The sequence below is a fragment of the Tyto alba genome, unplaced genomic scaffold (assembly GCF_018691265.1).
Source record: "Tyto alba isolate M040663 unplaced genomic scaffold, T.alba_DEE_v4.0 Super-Scaffold_44, whole genome shotgun sequence".
In the NCBI taxonomy this organism is placed as follows: Eukaryota; Metazoa; Chordata; class Aves; order Strigiformes; family Tytonidae; genus Tyto; species Tyto alba.
The window spans coordinates 7,274,875-7,300,361 of record NW_024881320.1 but is presented as its reverse complement, the minus strand read 5'-3'; the positions used below and the strand labels follow the sequence as shown (position 1 = coordinate 7,300,361).

Here is a 25,487-nt window from a genome sequence, read left to right as displayed (position 1 = left end):
TCCCATTTCCAAGAGGAATCTATAACATGACAACATTTAGATCACCCCAGCAAAGACTAAAAGCCATGTCTTCTTGACATGAGAGGGGAGAGGAAGAAAAGCGATGTGAACCAAAGGAAAATTCCCCATCCCACAAGGGCAACCCACAGTGCCCTGCCCCTGTGGCCTCTGCTTGGCCCAGCAGGTAGAGGTGGGATGGGGAGCTGCTCTGAGCAGAGCAAGAATAACGCACTGGGAACAACAGGGGCAGCTTTAGTCAGCAGAGGAAGCTGCTATGCATGAGTTTTTTGTGTTTTTTTTTTTTTTTTTTTAAATGTTATTTATTTATTTATTTATTTTTTAAAAGGATATTTAATGGTTTAATGGGAGGTTTCCATTGACTCATGGCCCATAGAATCACATTGTAGCACATTGTCCTGAAAATAGCTGCACCCTGTGAATGATTGGGACTGTTAGAAAATGCAAACAGCAAAGAGAGAAACTCAAAGTGACCCCTTTTTTCTATCAGGAGGCAGCTGTGCTCCTCTGCCTTTCCCACTGTGCCATGAAGGGCCTTGCCTTATGCCCAGCCCCATGGCAAAAGCCCTGGCTGGCACCAGGGCCAGTGGCACAGCCCTGGGGCCCACAACGACACTGCCCGTGGCTAATTGCCCACTGCTGGGGCTCCCAGGAGCTGGCCCTGGCAGAAGCAGCAAGAGGCATTTCTGTAGGAGCCTTACAGAAAAGAACAGCACATTACAGTGGCTGCTGCCCATTTCTCTCCTTCAGTGCTCCTTGACAACATCAGGCTGGAGGACCCTGGCCTTCCTGGCATCTCTATTGCAGTTCCTAACGCAGGTTCTCACTCCCCATTTTCAAGGACTCTCAGATGCCCAAATTATACCTCAGAAAATGGATTAGTAGTGAGAACCCCCCCCCCCCCGGAACCTCCTAATGCATCACTTGACCATGCTTCTGTCGCTCCAAACTCCTGGCAGAGGCATCAAGAAGAATTTGAGGCAGACTGTGCAGCATCCCTCCCCACTCCAGCCCATCCTCCGCAGCGCAGCCGGGTATGACAGTCACAAATGAATGCGATACATCTTGATCCCTCCCAAAATGTAAAACAACCTGAAACAGGAACTCCAAAAGCAGGAGTTCATGTGCACAGATTAGGCTGGCATGGCGGGTGTAATTGCATCGCATTTGGCTGCACGCAGCAGGGTTGCTCCTTGCACAGAGCCGAGGCTGTGCCTGAGCCTCAGTAGTCGGCACCTTACTGCAGGTGGCAGGCTTGGTCTGGCAGAGGACTGGGAGAGCTCGGTGTAGGCAGCCAAGGTTTATTAGAGAAACTGTTAAACTCAAATGACTCGGATACAAAGAGAAGCTGCACTGCCTCCTGAAAGGCAAAGGTGCTTCTGACTTGTAGAAACTGATACAGGTTACCGAGACATCAGTGACCACAGCAGGTTTGACAGTAAAATGATCACCTTGCAGTTAATCTTAGTGGAGTCAAAGTTTCTTTCTACCTAGTACATCCAATAGGATGTGTACATTGTGTCAGGGTATAACTACCGCCTCTCACATATAGCCTTGCTGCCTTTCCTCCGGGATGTTGCCGTCTGTCTCAGAAGGATCTCTTCGGTTCCCATTCAATCACAGTAGCTCTCCCCTCCCTTGTTTGCCATGTTTAAACATCCGAAGCAACACATCTCTATGGAACATTTCTAAATTCAATGTCAGGCTGCTCTCAGCTTTAACCGGATGGGGGAATAAGAAGGTGCAGAGCTCAAAATCTGTTATTAGACCTTTCAACTAAAGTAAAAAGAAAAAAAAAAAAAAACAAAACAAAAAACCACTGTTCATTTCTCATGGAGAATTCAAACCCTTCACCAGCATGTTCCTAGGAATGTTTTTCTGCTTGCAACAGTTAGCGTCATGGGATTGTGTCCACTTCCCCTCCCTGGAGCACCATGGCGTTATCTCGTCAGTGGGATGAGATGTCATAGGGTTGCACACATCAGTGTTGCTGTCCACACGCTCGTCAGCATGAGGCTGGCTGACAGTCTGAGCACAGGGCAAGCCCGCAGGGCTGGGGAGGCCGAGGTGCAGGAGCAGACCTCATAGCCGTTTTCTGAGCGGCTCTCATCATGCTGCCCCGGTTTGGAGCGTGCCCCCGTCCTGCTGCTCCCCGCTGCTCCCGGGGAGTCGGACTGCATGTCGCTGCACACCAGCCAGTCTCTAGCGATGGACTGGGGATAACCAGGCTGGGCTTCCAGGTCACTGTCCAGCACTTTCCAGTACTCCTTGCCCCTGAAGAAGTAACTTGCACCTGCAAAGAGACCAAAACCCAAAGGCAAGATAAGTGGTGATGGGCGCTCTCCTGGTGGAAAGGGGACAGGAGCAGCAGAGGAGCTCTCCCACCCCAGCTGAGCCCCGGGGAGCAGAGGCATGTGCATATACCACTGTTTGTTGCCAATACCCTCTCCCACTGCAGGAGCACAGCGGCTGCTGGGAAGACGCTCAAAAAGATGATGCTACACCCGGTTGGGATCTCTCACACCAGCCAGGAGCCACCAGACAGATGGGAGATGGGTGATGAGATGTCGGCTTTTCTATGGTGGGTCCTAGAGCAGATGCACCCTGCTGGTACTGAGGGTGTGCAGGGTCAAACTTCTAGTAAATCCATGGCTCAGATAAATAACCTGAGCCTGGCAGGGCCCTGGGAACATACTGCTCTCAGGTGCATTTTGTTTCCATCCTGAACCAGGGCATTGTGAATTCTTTAAGCAGCTCCCACACTCATGAAGGGCTCCTACCCACGTGAACAGTCGGTTGATCTCAACAGCTTTGGAAATTCATCTTGAAAAGTCTCTGGAAATGTCCCTCCCCTCTGCCTGGTTTAATGGTTGCTATTACATCGTTAGGTTGCTGGTAAATAAAACCTGGAAGTGCCACTTTGTTGTGAGTGAATAGCTGTTATTAAACATCTCCTCTGACAAAATTTTTGTGGTCTTTTCAAGGGGAAGAAACCACTGAGAAATCTCATCCCTGGAAAATAAGTTGTAACTCTGGGGAAAACATCTCCTTTAAAAATATTTTCTGTCTGCATCCTCATATATCTCGCTAAAAATCCAATGACAACAAATTCAGTGAGGAGCAAATCAGCACATATTACAATAAAAATCACTGCAAAACAACATCAACTGTGTTCTTTTAATAAAATCAAATTGTTAGACCCCCAGGATATTTTTGTTGCCTGCTTGAAATTACAAAGTCTTTTAGTGAGCAGCACAGGGAGCTCTGGCTGGAAGCCTACCTCCCCCTTCAGCTTCCAGACACCGGGAACTGTTGTCCCATCTGGGACTTAGCACTTCATGTCGGCAGGCATGGTAGAAGGGGCTGTAGCTAGAGTGCTAATGAAGCACTGATTTTTTTTCTTGTGTTTTTTGAACCAGCATATGGACTTACCATCTGACCACCTCATGGCATCATCTAAAGGGCTTGGTATTCCCTTCCATAGGATGGTCTCTGAAGGGTACCCAGGATCCATCCTCCGCTCGTGGTCGTCGTAGCACCAGTAGAGATTGTCCTTAAAGAAATAAGTCTTGTCATTGTGAGCCCAGGAGAAAGCAGCGTCGATTCCTCCCAGTGGCAGACCAAAGTCTGAGATCGGCCGTGGGTATCCTTCCTCCACATTATTGTCTTTGAAGACCCAGTATCTGTCTCCTGTGGAAAGGAAAGAAGCACAGAGCAAAATCACATTTGTTTCACAGCTGAAACCAGCGTTCCCCCGCAGATGAGCTGATGTTTCATATCTGTTGCCGTGACAATCGACAGGACTGAGCTCTTGGCATTTAAGGATGGGGATGGGAAGGCAGCAGACCAGTGGAGAACCTCAGTCTTTGAATAGATGCTTTTTTTTTGTTGTCAGGTCCCCATTTGCTCCTGAACCACTGCAAGCATGACAGTCCTGGGCCATGGAACACACCGGCAGCGTTAGTGCAGTTGTCACTTTTATGTATTTGGTGTTGGAATTTGGTTTTCTGCCCCTTTGATTTCTGCCTGATATTGAGCTGCAAGAAACAGAAAGTTACAGGCAGCTTTTGTGTGCAAATTGGGAATGTTCTGCCTGGTACTTGACTCCTGAGAAGCAAAGTGTAGTCCTGCTTTGGAAGAGAAATCACCACTCTTTTTAGGGACAGCCAGGCTGAATGACCTGTGAATTTTAAGGGATGTAAGGAGAATGAACAGGGGCTGGACAAATCCCATCTGAGCAGCTCACTGCCCTTGAAATGTCCTACACAGCCAATCCCCCTGGCCCTACCCTGGGCAGGAGGGAACTGTTAATATGTTTTTTTTTCTGATAAAAATGAAGCACGACATGACTGGCCTCTGGTCTGTGGCAGTACAAGAAAATGAACCCAGACCTCTCAATCCCTACATAATCCTCTAACCACTGGGACAGTCTTTCTGTTTGCACAATGTCTCTTTGGGAACCCGCAGCGTCCTTTTAGGTATCACACAACCCATTTTAAAGATCAGGCTTTTTCCTCCCTCAGTTTTCTAGAAAATATGAAGAGGCACTTAAATACGTGTCCATGTATCAGCAGCAGGACTTTAGAAGCTGGGGTAATTTGTGTGCTTTGGTTTCTGTCCAGGGATCAATGAAACAGCGCTGGAGAGAGAGAATGAGACAGTATTTTATAGCTGGAAAGAAAATCTTGAGTTTAATCTTAGGAGCTAGGCAAGACTAACACACACATCATGCACGACCACGGAGTGCTGTGCCTTGCAGGGGGGTGAGACCCCAGCTGTGGCACAGCTGTAATCCTGGCCTCGCAAGCACTCAGGAGGAGCCCCTGAACCCAGGGTGCTGCAGGTCTGTCCGAGCTGCTGGAGGTCCGTCCGTCCCCAGCAGGGAGCGAAGAGAAGCCGGGAAGGAAGCGAGCGAGGGCCGCTGTGGTCTGAAGCCCTGACTGGGAGGGTCTGGTGCCAGGCGTACGGGCTGCCCCGCTCCAGCTGGCCCCCTTCCTGCCAGATGAGCGGAGAGGCAGAGCGGGGCGGGCAGCTGGGAACACGGAGGAGCCTTTTGCGTGCTGTTCCTTGGGGACACGCAGGGCCTGGCCGGCTCTGGGGCGCGCGGGCAGCCCGGCAGGGCTTCGGCTGCGCTTGGAAACGCCGCTGCGAGCGTAGAGGCTCGTGCGGGATGTAAGCCGCTCCTCAGCCTCGCTGGAGGAACTGAAACCAAATTATTGCTTTCAGAAGTGCTTGGTTCAGCACATCTGAAACTGATAATTGCACCGTGCTCGGAGCAGAATGGTTGGGAGACAAAAAAGCAATTTCTAGGCGGGGAGTGCAGAGGGTCGGGATGTATTTAGCTTGTCAAGCGCACAACCTTTCCAAAACAAGAGCCGGTGCCTGCCAGGCGCTTGAGTGACATTCACTGGGTTAACATCTAACTAGCACGGACAGACACTTTGTGGGGGATGCGGACATTTGTGTAGGAACCAAGAGCTAATCTCCTTTTTCCATCTCTTCTGAAATAAACTTGTAAGTTGTTTTAAATAAAAATAGAGGATTATACCACTTATTTTAAGAAAAAAAAAAAAAAAGAAAAAGCAACAGAAATATAATTAGCAAAACCATGCTCTTCAGGTTTCATTTTTGTCCCCTTTGCTGCTGCTTCTCTTCTTGGCAATAAATACTAAAAAGAGAAAAATCCAAAGAAGGAACACAAAATGTGTAAAGTGTGTACGTGGGTGGTTCCTACTTTTATTTAATTTCTGAAAAGTTAGATTTCAGTTATACTTGGCTGAACTTTTTCTTCAATGACGTTTCCCTCATTTTCCGGGGAACATGACTGCTACTTTTTGCCTGCCCTCCCTACGAGCTGGTTTCTCCTGGGGTTGCTCACGGACAGAAGGTCTTGGACCTGCCCCGGGAGATGCTCAGCGGCTGACACTGGTGTCTCCTGCCTGCAGGAGAGGTCAGAACGCTGCCAAGGTACCTCAGCACCACGCTCGACACCAGGGAGACACATGTGCTACCTCCAGCACCGCGTTCGCTCTCACCTTTGAAGAAGACGATCTTGTGGTCGCTGGTTCTCTCATAGACCGCGTCCAGGCTGTCCAGGTTGAGCGGCAAGCCCCGCCAGAAACGGTGGATCTGAGCCGGCTGGAGGGAGACCAAGTGCTTATTGCGAGTCAGTCTCCAGAAGTACTTGCCTGGAGGGACAGACTGGACATTACTGAACCACACTGCAACCCACCTTCGCCGGGGGACACGAGTGCCAGACACACGGCAGCAGCAGAAAGCCAAGTGCATGAGATGGGAGCTATGGATTAGAGGCATCCTGCTTTCCAGCAGCAGCTGCTAGCTCTTTCTATTTCTGTGAGCCATTAGAAGAAAACCCCTTTTTGGGATCAAAATAATCCTTCGGACATCACACTGGAGTTGCTATAGTCCTGGCCACGGTGTGAAGCTGCACCGCTGAGCCGGTGAGAAGAGCCTTTCATCTCCTCCCTTTCTGCTCTGCACAGGATCTCCTGGGAGCCTGGGCGCCTTCAGCCAGAGACTCCAAAGAAACATCCCTATTTCTGCTCCCCCGGAGCACCCCCAGCTTCCCACACACAGGGTGCCCAGCTGCTTTCATATTTAGAAATGTGTATGATGTTACAATGAAACAGAAATATCAGAGGGGTTTTTTCTAATGAAGAAAGGGGCTAAGAAAATAGAGGGGAATGAAACTATATTAACAAAACTGGAAAGGGTTGAAGTGGGGAAGGAGGCACAATTAAGGAGTCTGGTACCATCTAGAGGTGTAGGATAAGCAGTGGATCTCAGTCCTGCTGTGCTCCCAGGGGATGAAGGTACCAGTGGTGTAAGCAAACACACTTCCAGCACCTGCAGCAACACTGCCCCAGCTAGAAGAGAGTTTGGCTTGGGGTATTTCTGGAACATTTTGGGTAACGGAAAAGGAAAGAGGTTTGTCCTCTGTGGGAAGAATGCTAAACTTTCTCCTGCCTAAGGATTTTTGGATGAGTCTTAATGATTTCAGGGGCAACTCAAAACCGTACTCTGCACTGGCTCTGGGATTCTCAGCCTGAGTTCTTGCAGCAAGCTTCATGCTGCGTGTTCCCCAGAGAGCTCCACACAGCGAGATCTGAGCTGGCACAAGATGTCTAAGAGCCAACTCTCAACTTTGTCTCATATTTGTTATTGCCTGTTAGAAATTATTGCATGTTATTTACATCTGCTCTTGCATGGATTCCCAAGGGGGGATAAGCAACAGAAACCAAAGATGCATCTTCAGATTTGTATTCACGACATTCAGCCGCTTCTCCAGAGCCGGCAGATTGTGACACTGTCTTTTAAAATTTTATGGAAATTGGATCTTAGCCTAATAATGCAGGAGGCGAAACTCTAACACTTAAACATCTGCAGAGGGGGGGTTTTAGTCTAATTATAAGGATTTATATCATATTCTTGTTCTTCTGCTCCAGTTTGCATATTTGCTCTATCTGACTGAAACCCACAAATGAATAATACATTCAAATGTGGTAAGAATTGCCATAATTACAGATCCTTTTTAAGAATGTTAAAAAAAGTAGGATTCAAATTTGGTGGCCCATTGTACATCGATGGAAACACATGTAATTAAATAAAGATGATCTCTGCATCTCTAATTAGTGAGGCACTAGACAAAGCCAGATTTTCACTTTTTTAACAAGAAATACAACTTGACATAATTACTTCTTTATCAGATAAGTAGCTGAACTTTGGAGCACCCCAGACTCATTTGAGACAAGGAGGGAAGCCTCAGTGCTTTTGACTTTTCAACCTTTTGTCAGCAATGGGCTCAGCAGGTGCATAACTGCAGCAAGCAAGCTTTAAATCTACCCTCAAAGTCAGGCATAGCCTGGACTGTTGGTTAATTTGGTTGGGTTTTTTGATAAGCTATCAGCAAAAAGAAAAAGAATATATATCAATTAAGTAGCAAGGAATTCCTAATGTGATGGCCACAGTCTGCCCGTGCTTATGTTTTGTTACAGCCAAGTCTGCTCGCCAAAGTGCTGCGGTTGCTTGGGCGATCATCAGCCAAAGCCAGATCCATGGGGGAATTAGCATGCAGAAATATAATCAAAAAAAAAAAAAAAAAATCCCAACCCCATGTGTGTTTAAAAAGCTTGGTTTAAAACCACCCGCTGAGCTGGCAAACTGAGCAGGATGAAAGCCAAGTGTAAAGTCCTGCTGTCCCGAGCGTCTCATTTTATATGGATGATGGGTTGAGGCAATTGCTTTCTTTAATACCAGGTGATTTTGATCCCAGCTGTGTACCACGCTCTCTGTACTTTGGCTGCCTCTGGCAAGACTGCTGCACACACTGTGCAGACACACACACAGGCCAAAGTTGTTTTAAAACTTCAGGAGTCCGTAGTGAGGCACCTAAATCAAAGCAAGTGATGCTTCCATAGTGCAGAGAACCCACCATTGCCTTCCATGAGACACGCCTGGGAGCCCTGGGGAGCTCCTGTGCTCGTGCCTTTGTGGTGGGAGAGGATGCCCTCCAGCTAGGGAACCAGCCAGACCAGCTCAGAACAAAATGTCCATCGATGGAGGGAGCTCATCACTGGAGGCCATTAAAATCCTTCCCCAGAGGTGATATCCCTGCTTCTCCATGCCCAGGACAGTTTGGTGGCAGAGATGGGGCTCCAGGGGAGGTGCTGGGCTCTGGAGGCAGCCATGCAGCTGGAACTTACTGACACTGTGCTCTTTACATTTGCATTTTGGCCCACAATAAATATATCCAAAAATAGACACTGAGATGGATTTCTCTTTACTTTTCATCTTTTTTTTTTTCCCCTCTGAAAGACAGACAGCCATTTATCTTGGACGCCAGTTCTTGCCTCTTATTTTCTCTTCTTCACTGTGGCTTTTTGGAGCTGGCATCTGAACAAATACTGCAGAGGAACAGCCTCCATATTGTACTCCTCCGAGGGCACAGACAACACTGGGTTCTCCGGCACCCTTTTGCTGTTCTTGCTGGTGACCCGAGACTCACGCTGTGTGTTATACACACCTGGACACTGCTCCTGATCCCTGGGGGAGATGCTTCTGCTTCCCTGCTGGATGGCTTTGGGGTGGCCAAATGGTGTCCAGGGATGAAAGGAAGTGCCCAGTGGGCATGTTTCTATCTTGGAAAGATGGGAAAGAAAGCCCAGAGACTTGAGCCTACATAGGCTCTGTACAGCTGAGAAGGCACTGATGGGATCCTCATCAACAGCCGGGCACCCCAGGGACACACTGCCAGCAAGTGTTTGCTGACACGGAACCAGATGGCTCTGCAATTGTGTGCATGCTGTCTTTGAGCAATGCACAGCAAGCAGAATTAGGGAAGGTGAAGCGTGGGAGGAAAGGAAAGTTGGAGGCATCCAGGAAAAAAGCAGTGGAGAGCTGTTGTTGCTCTGCTCGTCCTCGGTTCGACCCAAATTTCAACTTTGATAGTGCAAATATCAGATTTTAGTTCTTCACTTGGGCAGCGTGATGGGCCAGAGTGTGGTACAAAGTGCTGCGCTGGATTGTCACCAGCCTGGCCCCTTCAGAGGGAAGCGTTAAAATCCCGGGACATGCCATGTGGACACACGCCTGCCCTGGTGTTAGGACACACGCCTGCCCTGGTGTTTGTTAGGACACACGTCTCTGCGGGCGCTGCACCAGCTGTGCACTGCGGTGTGCAGGAGGGTTTGCCGCCAGCGGCACAGCTTGCAGGTGCTCCTTTGCTCTCTCCTTCCCAACCACCCACCAGACAGACCCCCAACAGCTCTTGTCTGCGGGTCCTACAGGTTAATTACTTGCTGGGCTCAAAAATATCAATTTTTATAATTTTAAAATAAACTGTGTTTCAGTTTCACTGACTTTCTCCCTTTTGGATAAAAGAAATGGTCAATTTCCTGTGCAGTCTTTTGGATACCTCTAGCACATCCCTTCTCTCCTCCTCCCTCACAGTCCCTGTTTAGCTGTGATCTCTGCCCATCCCCCAGCAGTGCCACTGCATGTCCCCAGCCATCGGCTGCGGGGGCACCTCCTCCCCTGCACTGTGACAGACCGGGCAGGAGCCAGGCAGTTTCACTCTGCACTGGAGACAGGATTTGAATTGACACCAGAATGTCCTTATCATCCATCCTCAGCCTCAGTGGGCTGATTAAAGGTCTAAACCCTTTGAATTGAGACAAAAGGAGTCACTGGCATGCGAGACACTTCTGTGGGTCTGTGAGCCCTGCAGCCTGCAAACCCCGAGCCTGCTTATCCTCATCACCTGCCCCAGCCTGTCCGACACTGCTGCTGCAGTGTTGCGCTGTCACACCAGTGTCACCGCAGGGTGACACACACAAAAACCACCAGCAGTGGGCACTTACCTTTGAAGAAGAAAGCCTCTCCCCTGATCTGGGCTACTGCATCGAAGTGGGTGTTGCATCTGTTGGGCACGTCCCGCCTAAGCCTGCAGAGAGATGCCCAGGTGAGCACAGCCCAGGTGGGCAGCAAGGGGCCATGTTCTCCCTGGTGTTCCCCATCCCATGGATCACATCTCCCCTGTCTCCAACCCCCCAGCAGAAAACCTGCATCCATCTGTCGCTCCTCATGCTCAAACCCAGCCATGTGCACGGGAATTTCCAAGGCAAGCTTGGGAAACCCTCAGCCTGCAGACCGCTTTGTGGCAGACACGCTCCCTGGGCCACCAGAGACCATCACCGGGAGTCAAGCAGGGACATGCTCTACATCTACCAGCTCACGTAACTGGTAAGGACAGAGGTGGCTTGCCTCTCCCCAGTGGCACCGGCTGGGCTGGCTGCCCCCGGGCAGCAGCACACATGGTGGGTAAGAGCCAAACAGCACCTCGCTTCAGCGGCTGGGGACATCGCTGCCCCAAAGCTGACCTCTGAAATGCCAGTGGGAGGTGACAGAGCTGCAAAGCAGAAAGCAGACAAGACCAAACACGGATACGATGCTACATGCGAGACAATGCCATGTGATATGTGGTGAAAGCCATCTGGCGAGTCACTGCGGAGATGCTGAGCTGCTTTTAACAAGGTGGGTGGAAAAGGCACAAGGTACGAAGGACTGAAAGTGCTGTGAAGCCCATGTGAGAAATGATGATTGATGGAGGACACGGAGGGGATGCTGAGAATATGCACAGAAAAAATGCTGTGGGTGACAGGGAAGCATAAATCTAATTTCCTGATAGAAGCAGTTGTGCTGGGCTGCCAGCACCAACTTCACAGCCCTCTTTGGGCACAAAATGACAGGCGCGGAGGTGAACCTCATCCACCCTCCCAGTCATACATGGGGCAGGAAGAAGGGGTTGGCACGAACAAGTGTTCTGCCCCTACTGCTGCTGGTGCAAGACGATGGCTTCCGACAGCAGCAGGGAGAAATGCTCTTGTTTCTAGGTCAAAACACAGCCATACAGAGCCTTGTGGACAAGCTCCATTAGAAGCTACCTGGGAAGAAAGATAACTAATGGCATTCAGCATATTCAAAGAAAAGGGTCCCTTAGGACCCTCCTGGCCTTTCTGCAACCCCTGGATGCTGGACATCTCCACCAAGAGTAGGTGCTCAGCACCTCTGTGCTGTGGGCATCACACCAAGCAGGGCAAAGTGGGGTGAACAGGTGCCGAGGTGGGAAAAGTAACTGCAGCACAGGGATATTTTTTCAAGATTATAGTCTTCTTGGTCCTATTACTGTAGTAATAATCCAGTTTTTCATGCTTCAGTGCTGTTATCCCCTCTATGCAGATGGGGCATTGAGGCACAGTGAGGTGAAGTGACTTCCTCAAGGTCAAACCCCAGATGTGGTCAGACCAGGAGGTGAAGTTGACCTGCTCCATCTCTGCTCTCACCTGGGGTGCTGCTGGTATCTGGCAAAAATACGTGTGACCATGATTTCCTGCCTTTTTGATCAGTGTCCCTGCCTCTTTTAACTGTCCTGCTGCCCTGATAGTAAAACAATTTGGTAACTCCAACGTTTATTAATGAGCTAGATCTAAAACTTCCCTTAATGAGGGCATGCTGGTTGCCTGATGATACTCAGTATAAGCAGCTCTTTGCCAATTCAAACCTGCGTTGGAGTCAGGTTATCGGTCCACTTGTTCCAATATTCACCCCCACAGGTACATTAGGGAGTTGCTCACAGTGGAAAGATTTAGGTAAGTTATGCTTGCACAAATCAAGATACTGCAGAGGAAGTTTGATTAAAATTTCAGCAAGGATGAGTTCACCTAAGGGTGATGGGGACAAATTTCCATTAACATGAGTAAAATTTTGTGTCTGAGGGAAATGCAAAGCATTCCAAGATGATACAGAATTTCTGGATGTGCCTTGAATGATAAAAATTATCTAAGGGATAGATAGCACCTGTCACTTGTTCCTGCTCTTAACCACTTCAGTTGTGGGCTGGTTGGTCCATCTGTACACATACTGCTTGAAAAAAGCAACAGTGTATGCAGGAGATGATCAGGAGCCATGAGGAAAAAGGGGCACTTTTTGTGTGTGCATGTTTTCCAGAAGACAAGAGGTCCAGAGGGAAATACCGAAGCCAGAGTGAGCAGGCAAGATACTAGTGCCTGAGTGCAGTTTCACTACTAGATGTCCTTTTCAGGAACATCAGCGACAGTTGAAAAGAAACAACCTTGACTTACGGGACAGTGGAGCGGTTCTCTGGCAGCTCTGGCAGCATAGGATGGTCATCAGTTTTGCTCACTTCAGGCTTGGCTGTGGGGGACACAGATTCCCTGACTCCTAGGCATAAAGACAAGAGAAGCAGTAGAGGAGTACACCATCCTCCCCACTAGCTCCAATCACCCCAGAAAACAGTTATTCCAGCATGTCCCATGGCAGAACAGGCCGTAGCCAGGTGAGGGACACAAATTTACCGTAGAGTTGCCAGATTCGGACTTTGTCCTCATAAGGTAGGTCGTACTTCAGAGGATCCCCCACCGGACCTTGGTAGTAGGGTCTCATGATAGACTCTATGGCAGAGATGTGGGTCAAGCCAATGGCGTGGCCAAACTCGTGGACAGCTACAGCAAATAGGTCCATCCCATGAGCGTCTGGAAATAAAGACAAGATTGAAATGAAATGTTGATTGTATTTTTGGGGTTTGGGTGGGCTGTAAGGGCTGCAAGAGAAAGTATAAGTATATGTTGGATAAACTGGAAGGAAGAGCTTTGGTGAAGTTTGAAAAAGACATTTTTCTCCAGCTGGAGAAAGGAGATTGACATGTATCATATGAAAATGGAAAGCAAGCCAGACATCAGCCCACAGCATGAGTCCTCAGCCTCACACAAGCCTGGGGATCATCCCCCTTATTCCCAGATCACTGATGGCACCTGAGAGAGAGCTAGACAAAACGGCTGAGAGAGCAGCCTCGACACAACCATCCATCACCCCTGTTAACTGGCACTGCAGGAACTGGGCCAGAGAAGTCTTCTCCCATATCTCATGCCTGCCCTGCAGCAGCCGCCAATGGTCTTAGAATACAACAATCTCAGAATACAAAATGTCTGCAGCCACTAGCCAGAAGCTCGTCAAAACCTGTGATAATGAGCAAAGCCATGTGTGCCAAGGACCTGGTGAGCGCCCGCCTGCCCATGGTGCTCTGCTGGGCTTTCCCTCCATGCACAATGCTGGCATTGCACGCTGCTGCCCTGGCCAGGTCCCTCCTGCACGCATACAAACACAGAGCTGTTCACCTGCTCATCGGCCACCAACCCTGCTCATCTAATGGGTGTCCTGATAGAAACGGAAGAAGGGGCAGGTGACCATGTCCAGCTTGTTTCCAGAGGACTTGCCTCTCTTCTCAGCTTCCACACCTTGTGCTGGGGGGGGGGCTGCAGCTCTGGGGTCTGCTCCCTTAGGCAAACACTTTGATCTTCACACACCACACTGGATATCAGGGATACTTCACTGAACATCGATACATCCTGTGATGACTTTTTCCTCTGTCTGGGCTATAGCTACTCTATTCTGTTTCCCCAGATTTCCTTCTTTGCAATCTAACCCCCAGTGCCTCACACCTTACCCACACACAGACCCATCCCATACTCTCCAGAGCCTCAGACACTCAGGCCAGATCTCAACGGGCGTTAATGTCTGCTTCCAAACCTACACCACCACTGCCAGAGCAAAGGAGGAATTGCTCCCAGCATCCATATGGGACTGATCCTGCTTGGGGCATTCCCATCACCCTGCCACAGACCAGCTGGGCCAAGCACCCATGCAATTTCTGTCCCTTGCTGCACAGCAATGCCCTGCAGAGCAATACCAGAGGGCAGTAATGATTTTAGGTATGGTTCTTACAAAGACCAGGACTGCAAGTATTGTAATAAAAAGGTGATGAGGTTGGAAAGGTCTCCACAGAGCTCAGGGGAGCCCCATGTTCCCTGAGTCATGGTTGGGACCAAAGGAGATGTCATGCCAAAGCAGCCATGGCTGATCCTGCACAGTCCTTAGTGCTCCCCACTGGGCTTGGGGTGTTTGGGGTGATATTTTTGCTGAATTCTACTTTTTCCTTGATGACTATTATTTACAGTGTCTGTAAACAGCCAAGATTTTTATAACCTATGCTGTTTTCCCCAGCACTAGGAAAGAACAAGACATATGCTTTCTGACATTTTAATGCCAAACTGACAACCTTGGGGATATTTTTATATCACCTACCGAGTTGTTATTTTTGAATCACTAGGGAGAACAAAATAAATAAAAGATGAAGCTCAGATAACTCCAAGACCTTCAAAACAGAGGGCAGCTTTCTCTGTGTCAGGCTCATCCCCTCATCCCTTGGCGGTGCTTGGAGGCATTCTCCCTGCGGGGCTGCTGGCCCTGAGCTTGTTCCTCCCTGTGAGTCTGTTTCACAACGAGGGCTCCCAACAAAAGGGGCACCACTCCTTACTTCATCACATAACACACCTGCTCTGGCAAGCTACCAGAGCTCGGCGCTTGCCTCTGCCCTGTATGTCTGCAGAGTGGAGCTGCTGCTTTTTTAATTCCCTAGAAGAGACACCGGTTGGGGTTGCACAGTGGCATGAACCAAGAAGTGGGTTGAATCCTGAAGAATCAGCCCATCCAGACCTTTAGCCTTAATGCCAGACCTCCTCCAGCACATAAGGTGAACGCTTCTGCCCACGAACACTCAGTGGGGATGGACGGAGGTCAACGGGTGGGTAGGGAGGAGAGAGGTGGGGAGAAGGAAGGTATTAGCTGGTTTCAGAGAAGACGATTAGGTCTAAATGAAATCAATAAGCTGAGGCAGCAGGAGCCCACTGGGAGTCTGGCGGAGGAGGTTGCGTGACAAGTAAATTAGCAGCTGGTGACTGCAGAGGAGACGATCTGTCAAAACGTGCCTGACACAAAGGTTGGGGACCTGATCCCCACAGATGGCTCGCGCAGCTGAGGAACACTTGCTTCTGAAAGTCCCTCTGCTTATTAAAACTGTGCTCTAGCCAGAGATGAAATAAAAGAAAAATAAGAATAAACCTGTAACTTATAACCATCCTCGTGTCAGGTAACAGACATGAGATGGCAGGAAAAACCTAGTGTTCACAGGGGACTTTTACCCTGCAGACCAGTGAGACATTTCCAGGCAGGTCAGCTTATAAATATGCTTTAAAAATAGGGAGCTGGGACACGTGGCTGTGAAGCCACCCAAATACTCCCAAGTCAGAGGATGCAGTCCCCATCCAAGAGCTCCAACAGTCACGCACCCAATCTGCAACCTTCCAGGTCCCGGAAGAGATGAGGACTAGGGGTGGGTGACGGGGAGCTCTTCAACCGCCAATACAAAGAGGAGAAACACAGAGATGCCATTAAGGCTTCCAGGAGCACAGAAGGTCCTCAGTGCTATCTGTTGTCATTTCACCAACAAGACTGAGGGGGAGGACCAGAAGAAGGTGTTGGGATTCCCAATCCTGGGGTGAAGGCATAGCAGAGACTAAACCACTCTAACCACCAGAGCAGAAGAGGGAAACTGGGAGCCCTTGCATTTGACTGCAGCTCTCCCACCCTGACTTACCTGATGATCTGAAGGTCCAATACTCATCATCGTCAAAATGAGTGTCTCCTGCCGTATGATGGTCTCCAGGGAAGAAAGCATGTGCTACTGTCCCACCAGGCCCGTCAAAGGGATAGCCATCATTGTGATCTGACTTGGAGAAGTCTATCTGGATGTCAGCATTGTTACCTGCCACCTCATGGAAATTCAGCGGGGTAATGTCGCTCCAGACCTTCAGGGCGTAGTACATCAGGGCTCGGACTGTGTCATGGCCCAGGTGGGACTCCTTTGGGAAGGTGCGAACCCTAACGTAAAGAGGACAAAAAAGAGGATGGGTCAGTAGCATGGAAGACCTCCCCTGAGGACCACCAGGAAGGGCTCTGCAGGTGCCTGCTGCATTGCAGCGGCTTAGTGAGGCCTCCAGAGCTCTTAACGCTCCTCCTGAGTTTGGGTCCTCTGCAAATACTGAGTCAGTCTTGCCCACCAGAGTGTGAAACATCCCACTTATGTGAAACACAACCAGGATTTGAATCCTGATACCTCCTGATCCTGCTGTACCAGCTGGCAGCCAGCCTCAGAGCCGCGCTTCACGCACAAACTGCTGTTAATGCCCAGGATTACTGCCCTTGCCCAGCCGTGGAAACGCCAATACACCATGAGCCCCTTTCCAGAGCTTGCCCATTTTTTTTTTTTTCAAGCTCCCTTTCAAAACTATTGACAATTATTTTCTCACCACTTGTTTGTTCCAAATGCAACCCAAATATGCAAACATTATTGACTTCTGAAGCCTTTGCACCACACACAGGCCCATCAGTTTTCCTGCAACAAACAGCAGGTCATTGCTCATTCTTATTAGACACACAGAGAAATCCAGTACGCATTTGCTGCCTCCATATATTTCCCAGCATGTCTGCTGGAGGTATAAAATATACTCTGAAACCAGTACACTGCCAGCAATCTCCGAGACTGCAATCCATAACAAGGAGGAAGAGGAAAGGATGCATTTTATGTAAATCGCATTCAAAATGCCCCCAGCCTACTGTCTGCAGGAGACGGGCTATCTGATGGAGCACTGTAGTTGAGAAGCTCTTACCTTGCTTCTTGGTTGAAAAAGCATTGCTGAGCAGGGGCTTACAACACTACTGCACACATCACAGGGCTGTTATAGTTCCGGTGTATCAGTACTTGGTCCCCAGCTCTGCCTTGCACTGGAAGAGAAGCCAGGTGGGACAAGCCGTGTGCTGGTGTTTGCCCTGCAGCTGAGCAATTCAAGCCTCCCTTTTGGTCTGAGCTGGAATGAAGACAAGTCGATGTTTCCTCTATAACCAACCCTTGGAAAACAATTCCTAATATTGTTGATTTAATAGAGGAGGTGAAAAGACAAAGATGCAACAAGGCACCTTGGCTTCTAAAAGAGTATGTTTAGATAATCTTTCATTGACAATTTTGACAAAAATAAACACACTCCAGGAAAATGTACTGTTGACTGAGTAATTATTGACAAAACCCAATTCTGCTGGAAAATTTCTGGCCAGCTCTACCCAATAATAATGGATACTTTATTTCTTGTGTACCAGCACATCAACCAAAGTGTTCATGAAATATTCATAGGTTAACAGATTTTTAAAGGCTGAAGCAACAATTATGATCACCTCACTTGCCCTCCTGCATAATATAGCTTGGAGGGCATCGTTCAGTATTACACCACTCCCCAGCACCAATGTGAAGTAATGACCCAACTAAACCTCTAGAGATAATTACAGGTATGCAGTGAGTTGATCCTGGCTGGATGCCAGGTACCCACTAAAGCCACTCTATCACCACTCTCCTCAGCTGAACAGGGGAGAGAAAATATAATGAAAGGCTCCTGAGTTGAGATAAGGACAGGCAGATCACTCACCAATTACTGCCATGGGTAAACCAGACTTGACTTGGTTGAAAAAAAAAAAAAATTAATTTATTACCAATCAAATCAGAGTAGGATAATGATAAATAAAACCAAATCTTAAAAACAGCTTCCCCACCTGCCCTTTCTTCTCGGGCTTAACTTTACTCACAGTTTCCTTCCTCATGGGGGTTGTGGTCAGTTCATCACCTGTTGTTTCTGCTGCTCCTTCCTCCTCAGGGGGAGGACTCCTCACACTGTTCCCCTACTTCAGCGTGGGGTCCCTCCCATGGGAGACAGTCCTCCACAAGCTACAGTTCTTCACAAACTGCTTCAGCGTGGGTCCCTCCCATGGGGTGCAGTCCTTCAGGAACAGGCTGCTCCTGCGTGGGTCCCCCATGGGGTCACAAGTCCTGCCAGAAAACCTGCTCCAGCGTGGGCTCCTCTCTGCACGGGGCCGCAGGTCCTGCCAGGAGCCTGCTCCTCTGTGAGCTTTCTGTGGGGTCACAGCTTCCTTTGGGCATCCCCCTGCTCTGGCGTGGGGTTCTCCATGGGCTGCAGGTGGAGATCTGCTCTACTGTGGAGCTCCATGGGCTGCAGGGCACAGCCTGCCTCACCGTGGGCTGCACCTCGGGCTGCAGGGGAACCTCTGCTCCAGTGCCTGGACCACCTCCTCCCTCTCCTTCTGCACTGTCTTTGGTGTCTGCAGAGTTGTTTCTCACACATATTCTCACTCCTCTCTCCAGCTGCAATTGCTGTCACACAGGTTTCCGCCCCCCCCTTTCTTAAATGCATTATCCCAGAGGCACTACCACCACTGCTGACGGGCTCAGCCTTGGCCAGCAGCAGGCCTGTCTTGGAGCCGGCTGGCATTGGCTCTGTGGGTCATCAGGGAAACTTCTAGCAGCTTCTCACAGAAGGCACCCCTGTAGCCCCCTGCTACCAAAACCTTGCCATACAAACCCAATAAATACAAGGTGTCTGAAAGGGCCTCGTCACTCAAGCTCTTCCTACAGGCAGCGATCAGGGTACTGAGAGACACCATGAATCAACAAAGGGAGTAGGAACAACTTGTTGACTGAGGTTGGCATGCTCTTGCTTTCACAAATGTTTTCATATATCCCATGCCCTCAGTGACATGCAGCCCAAGGTGGGCACCTTGCTACCTGGGCAAAACTAGTGAGGGTTAAATCCAGGACAGAACAAAAAGGGACTCACGAAAACAAGCAGAAATCTCACTAAGAGTTTCTCTGAAGAGCTTGGGACCCCCATGCTAGAGATGGTGGGAATGACATGGGTGAATCAGGCAAAACACATCACAGCCAGATGAGCAAAAATCAGTCCTACCTACACTTTTGCTGTCCCTAAACTATTCTGTGCAAAGAAAGATCTTATCTACTAAACTAAATGAGTTAGCATACAGGTAGGATCAGATAATCATAGGTCTTCAGAAAACCCACATTGGTAAAGAAGACAGCATGATGTACAAACAGTATGAGCATGGGATTAGAAAAGACAATTTTCAGGCAATTTTTAATTTATAGAAGAGACTGTGGCTGGATGTAAACCTCTAGAGTACAAAAAAAGGGCCACCTGGTTTCCAGATATTCTTTAACTAAGTGCCTTCATCTTCCACAACACTCCTCTGGACTTAGGTAAACCCTTTGCTGCTTTAGTCTCTACCAAGCAAGTAATTATACATGTAAAACACATCATGTTTCACCCAGGAATTATGACCTATCACCAAGATCATGGTGTGTAAGGCACAGACTCACATTTGGGGACATTATCTGCTCTTCCCTCCTCAAGTCCTGCTGAACTGCATGAGACGCTTTCCTTTCCCTTTCATTCCAGCTATAGACTGAGGGTAATAAATCCGATCTCCCTTGTAAGAGGACAGTGGATGAAGAGAGACAAACATTTTTAATATTAATCCCAACCCCTGACTCTAGAAACATTAGATTAAGGCAGAAACAGTATCAATACTTGTTTTGCTTCTTATAAAAGGTCCTGCACCTCTGAGCTGACCCACGTTTTATTAACATGCTGCAGGTGTAAGTGAAAAATCCCCCATCTTTTATTCATTACTACCTTTATTTTTCAAGAGAATCCCAACAGGGTTTTTCAGTTCAGCATCTGATTTGATTGCCGGAGCTCTGCTAATTGTTTTCAATGAGATTAGGAAAAGACTATTATGCCGATAGGAAGTTCATTGGCATTGCATTACCCAGTTCCACTGAAAAGGAGGCACATTTCTAACGTCATGCAGATGCAGACAGGACTAAATAAGCTTCCTCCTACCTTGATTATTATTACTATTTGTAGTAAATGGTGCTTAGTACCCAGCAGAGAGCAATGCTCCTTCTTCTTAGATGTTAATCCTTCCTGAGACTCCCCTTACAGAGCTCCAATCTCAGGGAAAAGCCTGGTGTGAGCAACTAGAAAGAAAGCTTGGTCCCTGCCAAGCTGCTGGGAGGGCGATGAGGACTGTGCCGCTCAGTCCCCCCCGGCCACCCCACCAGCTCAGCCCCGGGGTCACCTGCAGCCCTGTGCAGAGCCACGCGTGGGGACACCTCGAGGAGCACCTGTGCCCACAGCGGATGGGGCTGCGCGAGGCAGCCACGGCCACGGCACTTAGAGCAGCGGCTGCCGAGCTGTACGTGGCTGTGAGCGGCACAACTGGATGCCAAGAACAACATCTCTGCCCTGCTTCTAGTGCTCACCCAGGCAGCAGCACTGCCATGCAGACAAGTGAAAGCTGACTTTCACCTGGCTGCTGCCAGTCCTTCACAGGTCTCCTGAGTTCCCTCCTTTGCTTGACCCATCCCAAAGAGATTTTGGGTCCGAGCTGATTAATAAGTGGAGGCCAGAAATGGCTGATCGACCCCTGTTCACTATTGAGGAGCATCCACACCAGTGGTTATTTTGATTTCTGGGTTCCTTTCTGAATTTTGTCCTCCCAAATATAACAGTATAAGAGTATTAGTGATGTATGAGGAATCAGTTGCTTGTTAATGAAAGCACTCCTTCACCTTCTGCAGCCCTGAAACCACAGAGTAACAAAATAAATGCTGATAACTACCAAACACAGCAGGCTAAGGATTACCTGACAAACCCAAATTGATTTTTTGGGGTGGGAAGGAAGAAGGGACAGTTGAAAGGGTGGGTGCTTGCTGGTGTGGGAAAGGTGCTTTCCCAGACACCCGGAGCCAGCCGCAGCACAAGCCGTGGCACGGCAGCTCTGATCTGGTGCTACCCCAGCACTGCCACAACATCCCAATGCCACAAGAGGAAAGCAGTGCAGGTGCCTGCACCATCCATCACCTCTCTCCCAGCACTCTGCAAAAATTACTGAACATTTTGGGGCGATAATCCTTCTCTTGCTCTTTAAAATGCACACAAAGCCAGGCAGCTCCCTACAGCCCAGCAATGGGTGCTGGCACAGGAGTAATCCGTCTCTGGGAGAAGAGGTGGGTGAAATCAAATTTCACAGCTGGCTTCTCAGGCTGAGAGGAGCAGCTGCTCCAAGGGGGCTGCCGGTGTGGGGGCAGCTGCACTTCACTGCCCGCCCTGCCATCATACCCCGGTGCTGGCGGCAGTTGCCATCGTGGCAGCTGCCTGCAGTCTGCTCCAGCCACTTGGAGCTTTTCCTACAAGGGTCCCAGTTGCAATGGGAGTGTTATGACAGCCCTAAACCAGCTCTGCACTGGGGGGTGACACTCCTGCCCCTTGGGCATGTCACCCCCAGGCAAGAGAGGGCTCAGCTGCCTGTGACCAGCTGGGCTTGGGTTGGGAGGTCCCCATGGTGGGATGCCACTGATTAGAAGAGGAAAGCAAGAGGATCAGGACTGTTGTGGGAATGGGAGCGGTTACCCTGGTTGTATACCTTTACCCCGTGCTATCTGCCCAGCAGCTGCCCTTCCATGCCTCGGTAAATCCCCATGTTGGCTCAGGCAGTGCCATACTTCTGCTGTGGGTGGGCTCAGGATGCTCACAGTGATTGTGGGCAGCGACTAGCAGACATCACTGCTCCCTTGCCACCTGCGGTTGCTCCAGCTCCAGCACCCCATGTCCTGAGCATCGCAGTTTCAAAGACTGCAGCTTTGCTGAAGTGCCACCAAGGACTTGTCCTTAACTAAAGATGGACAAAAGTCAGCTCAGTTCAGCACTGGGCTGAGATTTCAGCATTAGAAAACCTGGGAAATTTAGAAAGCTGGGCTTCAGCGACTTCCCCCTGCCCCAGGGAGTTCAGAGCATGCAGAGAGGGGGCATGGCCCTGACACTGCATTTCCCATGACTGCGAGGAGATTGTGAGCACCTGGGAAGAGACGGAGATACCAGCCATGAACTCTCCTTCTTTGGGACGTAACCAGAAGGAATAAAGTAAAATTAGCAAAAGAAAAACCATGCTGCAAACATGAGGGGGAACTCCTCGCGGGCAGCTCCCGGTGCCGATGCCAGCAGAGGGCATCCACAGCACACTGCTCCCCGCGCCCTGCTCCAGCCACATCCCAAATATCTCCCACTGCCACCTCATCAGCCTACTGAGCGCCTTGGTATACCTACATAGAAGGCAGGAAAAAAAAAAAATTAAAAAAAAAAAAAAAGTCCCATGAAAAGAAGATTTATATGCTGTAATATCCTGGAAGTTTCCCGTGGAGATGAGGCACAGAATATCGTGTGTGACTGACACTGGGCTGGGATGCTCTGAGTCTGTACCGTGGGCTGTGAGGGATGCAGCCTCTACTGTTTTACCCCCTGAGCCCTCCAGTCCCACAGGCTGGCTGTACTCAAGGTTATAAAGAAGAAACCTGAGTAACCTGCATGCCAGACACTGCCCTCTCTATCAGAGCAGATGCCTATCCTGAGATCATCCTTTTGTACAGGTTTCTTACCCGTTTATTCCAGCCTCACGCTTGTTCAGATTTTTCTTCAATTTTTAAATGCATGCCATCGTAGAATTTGGTTTTGTTTTCTTTTTAAAAAATCTTCAATCAATGTGTAAAAGGTAAGCATGTAAAACTTTATGCCTCTATTGACAGATTTTCATAGCAGTTTCAAAAAAGCTATTTTAATCTCAAGTGTTGGATGTAAATACTATATTGGAGTTTCTATAATGCTATAGCCTTCTGTTGGCTTATACAATCTCCAGTTATAAAATACAGCCCTTTTTTGAACAAAAGCCAAGATCTTGGAAAAGATCAAAGAATAAAAAGCAGAAATGAGTTTGTCAGGAGATGGATTTTTTTATGTCATACATATAAAATCATCTCAGACCTAAACCTCTTTTTAATGGCAATCTTTACTGCAGCATCCCAGCTTCCAAGGGGATGGGGGGCAGGGGGTATCCCGGGGCTGTGTCCAGCAGAACAGCCTGACCCCACTCCCCCTCCATGCTTCGCTCCAGCCTGCGACTGCGGCCACTGTGCCGGCCCGGCCGGGCTCCTGACCCACCGTGGGACCCAGCTCGGCTTTGTCCAGCCCAGCTTTGCTCAGAGGAACTGCCGAGGCCAGGGCTGTGCACAAGCCATGTCCCCTCTGCTGGCTCTGCCATCTCGCAGGACATCGGTGCAGGTTGTATTATTTCACCCAAGAGGATATTTTTTCCTCTCTGCAATACAGAGTTTATTCTTCTTACTCATCAAGACAGGGCTGGTTGACAGTGGGACAGGCTGAGCTTTTATAATGTGGGTCACTTCACTACGAGAAGCCATCCATGAGCCAAAATAGTTTCTTACTGAAGCTGAATTATATTTTAATTTTCTTAAAATAAGGTCTCAGAGGGATATGCTGGAACATGGACCAAATCCCTGGTAAGGCCACATGTGTCAACAGTGACAGCCAAGTTGAGATTTGCTACTGCAGTGGGAGCTGGACTCACTCTAGGGACAATGTCAGGATCAAAGAGAAGTTTATTGTTAATAAGGAGATCCCTCCATAGCATCCACATGATTTTTCAGGGTAGTACGAGCACCTCATGGTGCTCACCTTTCTTGGAGGAACAATCACTGCAGTACATGGTCTTTGAGGGATGAAGAATGGGTCCCAGAAAGCACAAGTCTTGGTGGGACAGGGATCAGCTTGTTTGCCAGCCCTGACCAGCAGTGTGTCTGCAGGGTCTCTTGAATTTGGACCTGAACTTATGTGTGTTGCAGGTTCAGCGTGACTCAACGTGTTGCTCCCTGATATCAAGGGAAAAATACTCCCCTGTAGCAAAGACTAGGAGAAAAAAAGTGACTATTACCCAGAATATGCTCCCAACCCTTGGGCTCAGCTTGGACAAGAGAAGCAGCCCCACCTTTGCTGAGCCAAGTCTGTTGCAGCTGCTTGAGAAAGTGCAAAGTCCCAATGAAATCAAGAGAAATAATGCTCTAACTATTGCAACACAGCAAAAAGCTCCCAGCTGATCCACTGGCCAAGTCTGCACCATTCCCAGCTGGTGGCCAAGTGAGTCCAAGAAGTCAAGGCTGGGATCAGAAGAAGTGTTTAAATAGATAGTCTGGAGTTCTGGGAGCACAGAGGAACACGTTTTAGCACATCACCCTGGAACTCGTCACAAAGCCATATTTAGCCCAGGTCTGCATGGTATCAACCCTTTTCTGCAACATTTTGGTAGGGGAGGATGAATTCCTACCTCCAAGACAAATTCCTTTTGCTCCACTTGGTGACAGTCTGTGCAGATCGCTTCCTCCTTGTCTCTGTGGCAGCGAGGTCGGGCAGAGAGCAGCGAGGGGTCTTCATCAGCTCCAGTGTGGCTTCATCTAGGGTTAGGAAAAATGTAACAGAAATCCTCAGAATGTTGGGTTAAGAAATCCCAGGGGGACAGGAAAAATGGGAGTGCTGTGGATGCATCTACTGAAAGGCAGACGAGTTGTTCATTCACCCATTTTCCATGTTGGCTTTACCTCTTAATTTGTTTTCAGATGCAAGCCCATGTCCACCACTTACCCAGGGCAACCCCCCAGGCCTTTTTAAAACAACTCCAAAAATCAAAGTGCAGATGCATTTGAAAGGCCATCCTTGCTCCTGGGCCTCCTGTAGTTCGGGATAAGGTGGAAGGGAATTTATCACTCATGCTCAATTAAGAGCAGAGGAGGAAAATCCCAGCAATGAGACCAGAAGCTGGATCAGGCAGCAGCTGCTCCAGGAGACCAGTGGAGGGCTGCCAGGGCACTGGCATGGATGGAGACCAGTCTAGTAATTAGCAGCTTCTTGTTAATTTTGTCCCAAGCACCGGAAGCAAGCTGGACACGTGGCGGGAGGTCGTGGCCATGCATCAGGGAGGGGAGGAGAGCGGATGGGTGCCCTTCTGAGGGCTGAGATAATGCTGGCTTTCTCCTTCCCTCAATGAGGACATTGAGAGGAATAACCCTGGCCACACTGGGGAACTTGTGTTGCTTCAGCCTGGCCTCGGACTGCTCCACCCCCAGCCAGATGTGCCTGCCACATCATGCAGAAGCCACTCTTCGCCCTGTCCCTGCTGGCTGGTGGAGCTACTGGGGCAGATGATGGGGGCTCGGATAGCCGGGGGTGACTGAGGGGTGCCTGGAGCTGCTACGGCTCAGCAAGAGCCAA

The 25,487-nt window shown here is 49.2% G+C and overlaps 1 protein-coding gene across 1 annotated transcript in view; it reads right to left on the bottom strand.

Annotated features, from left to right (window-relative positions):
* Positions 1–1,303: 1,303 nt before the first annotated feature.
* MMP17 (matrix metallopeptidase 17) overlaps positions 1,304–25,487 on the bottom strand; it is a 68,293-nt gene continuing 44,109 nt past the window's right edge. Inside the window, exons 3-10 of the mRNA XM_033008324.2 lie at positions 24,547–24,673; positions 16,049–16,332; positions 12,912–13,088; positions 12,678–12,777; positions 10,398–10,480; positions 6,054–6,206; positions 3,451–3,708; positions 1,304–2,311 (exon numbers count right to left, since the gene is read on the bottom strand). Coding sequence (XP_032864215.2) covers positions 1,983–2,311; positions 3,451–3,708; positions 6,054–6,206; positions 10,398–10,480; positions 12,678–12,777; positions 12,912–13,088; positions 16,049–16,332; positions 24,547–24,673 — 1,511 coding nt within the window. The 3' untranslated portion in view covers positions 1,304–1,982. The remainder of the gene's footprint in view (positions 2,312–3,450; positions 3,709–6,053; positions 6,207–10,397; positions 10,481–12,677; positions 12,778–12,911; positions 13,089–16,048; positions 16,333–24,546; positions 24,674–25,487) is intronic.